Source organism: Echinococcus granulosus, assembly GCF_000524195.1.
Source record: "Echinococcus granulosus chromosome Unknown EG_S00200, whole genome shotgun sequence".
Classification (NCBI taxonomy): domain Eukaryota; kingdom Metazoa; phylum Platyhelminthes; class Cestoda; order Cyclophyllidea; family Taeniidae; genus Echinococcus; species Echinococcus granulosus.
The window spans coordinates 10,305-13,705 of NW_020170580.1; the positions used below are offsets into that span (position 1 = coordinate 10,305).

Consider the following 3,401-nt stretch of genomic DNA (forward strand, 5'->3'; position numbering starts at 1 on the left):
CTGTTCCTATACTCCTCCAAAATTCACGTCAAAGAAAGTCCTAAATAACAGTTGACTTTCTATTTATTGCATTAGTTTTCTTACCAGCATTCAAAATTTACTGTTGCCTTCATGATTACTGCAAGTATGACAAGGCACTGATTACCATGACAAATCAGTTTGCTCTGTCTTTTTACTGGTGTACTGAGTCTTGTGGCTCTCGCACACAACATCAATGGCCAATCAGAAGTAAATGTTTTGTCCCATGTCATGCTTTAAATGGTGCGATTGGCTAGAGGATTGGTGTCAACGCTAATAGCGTAATCCAGTACTTAAAAGGAAATGCTCATGGAACACGGGAGATGAAAAGAAGGCATCGGGCGGAGTCACAATTCATCGACGGAATTAGCTTGCCGCGCTTGATGTTAACGTTGAGCTAGTGTGTGCCATTTAACTCCGCCCTTCTAATATACTACTGAAATGTAATTTGCGGCCATAAATTTGTAATGCCTCAGTTGCTTTCACTTCGTTCAAATGAGGGTGATTACTCATTTCCATTGAATACTGAGACATTTTTGCAGCACCATCTGAAGGCAACACAAACATATTCCACCTTTAATGTGAGTAAGTTTCACACTGCTGATTCGGTGCAGCTATATGAATGCCACCCTAATACGTCTACCATTTTATACGTATTAAAACACAATTTAGTGCCCTCTAACACAGTCAGTGCCAGCAACTACAACTACATGTATTTTTGGGCAAGTTTTAACATCTGGCGCTATTAATGTCCCAGTGCATCATCGATTATTGAATGAACTGTTATTAAATTAATTCGTTAATCAATATTTCAATAAATAAAATGCACGTCAAAATTGAACATAGAAAGTGTTTGGTAGCTGGTCTGATGTTCGGAGTTTGCGCAGCACAATCATTTTAAACACTACTCTATTACCTTGTAGCCACTACAGCTAGCGCTTTCAACATGCCCCTCATCCAGCTTTTGACAATTTAATGGGTACAGAGGTCTTTTCACAGTGACTGAGCCAATCACTTGCAGTTCATGCAGGACCTAAGGGCTGTTTCGCTCTGGATGTCTTTGCACAAAAGAGTCAACTTTTTCTCTTCTTACCGCCGTTATCCCCACAACCACTATAATTAATGTAGAGGCAACCGCAACTGAGGCTGACTTGAATACCCTCTACCCATCTCAAACTTTCCTTCTCCACTGAAGCTGACATTCGCCAACCCTTCTCTCTTTCCTGCTCCACTCACTCCCTTAATCTGTATCCACAAATGCGACTTACAACAGAACTGCCATTTCGCCTCCTTTGACGTCCACTGCCTCCTGTTCCATGACCCTATCCCAATACGGCCCGCCATCATCATAATTTTCGGCCGACGAAATTGTCGGAAAAATTGATAAGTACCTCCTTTCCTCTTACACACTCTGCATCTGGATAGATTGTGGTCTGAGCTACCAAATCTGATGAGTGAAGTTTGATGACCACGACGTGGAATTGGCAAAGTAGGAGGCCGAATGTGGCCTATCGGACTATCTGACTGTCAGATGATGGTCAGAAATGGAAGAGCAAGCAGAGAAGTAGCAGTTGCCACCCTTCGGATGGAATACACTTCCATCACATCGCCATCGCTGACCATCGGGTGGCCACTGTTGACATTAGAACTATCAGTTACTTAACGGTCACAGCACCCAAAATCCACTTGTGTTTCATTGACCATAGGATTGACCAAGCAACCACTTGACTACCTGGTTAACTGCCACATTTGACTACTGGTTTACTTACATAAGAACGGCTTCTGTAACGAGATTCGTGTCAGGTCCGTGATAAGAAAGCTTTGCAGAATCTAACCATGCTATGCGTAGCATTACTGAACTGATGGCAAAGCTCTGACTGCTGCATTGCTTAGTCGGTAGTAAATTTAATCCATCCATTAAGCTTCTCCAAATGAAGAGTTAATGAGAAATGATGGGATATACTTAGTACATGTTAATATAAAAGAAAAAGATGCGAGGACATTAAAAAATTTCTATTGTGCTCTCAGATTACCTCAAAGCAGAACGTTTAGTTGTCTCTTTCAAGCTTAATATCATACCACCAACTTCACTATTTTAAGTGGTGCTCACAAACTAAAAAAATGCAGCTATCCTCACATTAAGACCACCCTGCTTCCCTTTCATTCCCTTAGGCTCAACAAAACCGTTCTCCACACAATTTGGTGTGACAATCTACCACAACTAGTGAAAGAAATCTTTATGATTACGATAACAAACTCATCAAGACAATCGCGATGAGGGTGTTAATGTAGAAATTCCTCCTTTGATATAAGAGATCATCGGAGAGATCTTGGACTATCTCTCCTTTATTTTATTGTGTAGATCACCTTTCATAAATCTAAAAGCAACAGATTTATAGCTCTTGCGTGTATAAATCACTAAACTCGAGTGATTTCAGGTCATACTGGTTAAGCGCACCAAATATATGAGGATATTGAGCCGCCAATATCCACTAATACGCGACCTCAGACACACCAAACCCAGAGCCAACACGGTTCATAAGTGAAGTTGGAGTCCTTCACTTTCCTACTTCAGGAATGCCCTTTACGACTGAAGGGATGCCATCGGCTAATTGCACTTTATTGTTCTTGATAAAAAGTTGGCTACATTTATTGACTGAACGCACAAAAAGTGCAAGCCCAAGTAACACAGTTGTCGTCGACTTTCAAAAAGGGGAAGTAAAGAAGGGAGGGAGTGAAGGAATACTGACTTGTAGCAGGAGTTGGAGTCACGTACGAGGTCGACCATTCAAAGGACTACAAGAAACGAACGACTGAGAGTCGCGAACGACGGTGGTGCGGTCCTCGACGCCCCAGGCGGGATTTACTGTGGCATCCTCCGTGAAGTACATGAGGCAATGCGACGTCTATTCTACAGATGCGGCATTGGTCCATGAAATGAGGAATGATGAGTTGACAGTGAGGACGAAACAGGGAAGATTGAAGAACAACAATTAATAATTGGCAGTAAAATATCCATTCTAATGTTCGACATGCACGGAACATATTTAACGCAAACGAGATAATAACACTTGTGCAATTTTACGGATAGCTAGAAGTATATGAGAAAAAGAGGTACATGGGTAGAATAAAAGCCTGATGTGAGGATATTGCACGTGGCACGGAAAGAGGAAGGGTGAGATGAAGAGAGGACAAGTTTGGATGTGGATGTTCGGAAAGGCAAGGATAGCTGGAGGAGGATGGTAGAAGAACCGAATTGTATGGGCCAAAAAGAAGGACAGGGAGAATTTGTCATCGAAGTGCAGTGTGCTCAAGGATGTCATGGATGAGAAGCTGTGTGAATGAATGAGTGAAGGCTCCCACCTAATCAGTTCATTTGTTTG

General features: G+C 42.0%; 1 protein-coding gene across 1 annotated transcript; it reads right to left on the reverse strand. All coding sequences in view use genetic code 11, as the record gives it.

Moving 5' to 3' along the window:
- Positions 1-1,545: 1,545 nt before the first annotated feature.
- Positions 1,546-2,909, reverse strand: EGR_10219 (hypothetical protein; the record flags this gene model as incomplete). Its single annotated transcript, XM_024499468.1, has 2 exons — positions 1,546-1,676; positions 2,795-2,909. The coding sequence occupies 2 exons, from the start codon at positions 2,907-2,909 to the stop codon at positions 1,546-1,548; spliced, it is 246 nt and encodes an 81-aa protein (XP_024346105.1).
- Positions 2,910-3,401: the final 492 nt, after the last annotated feature.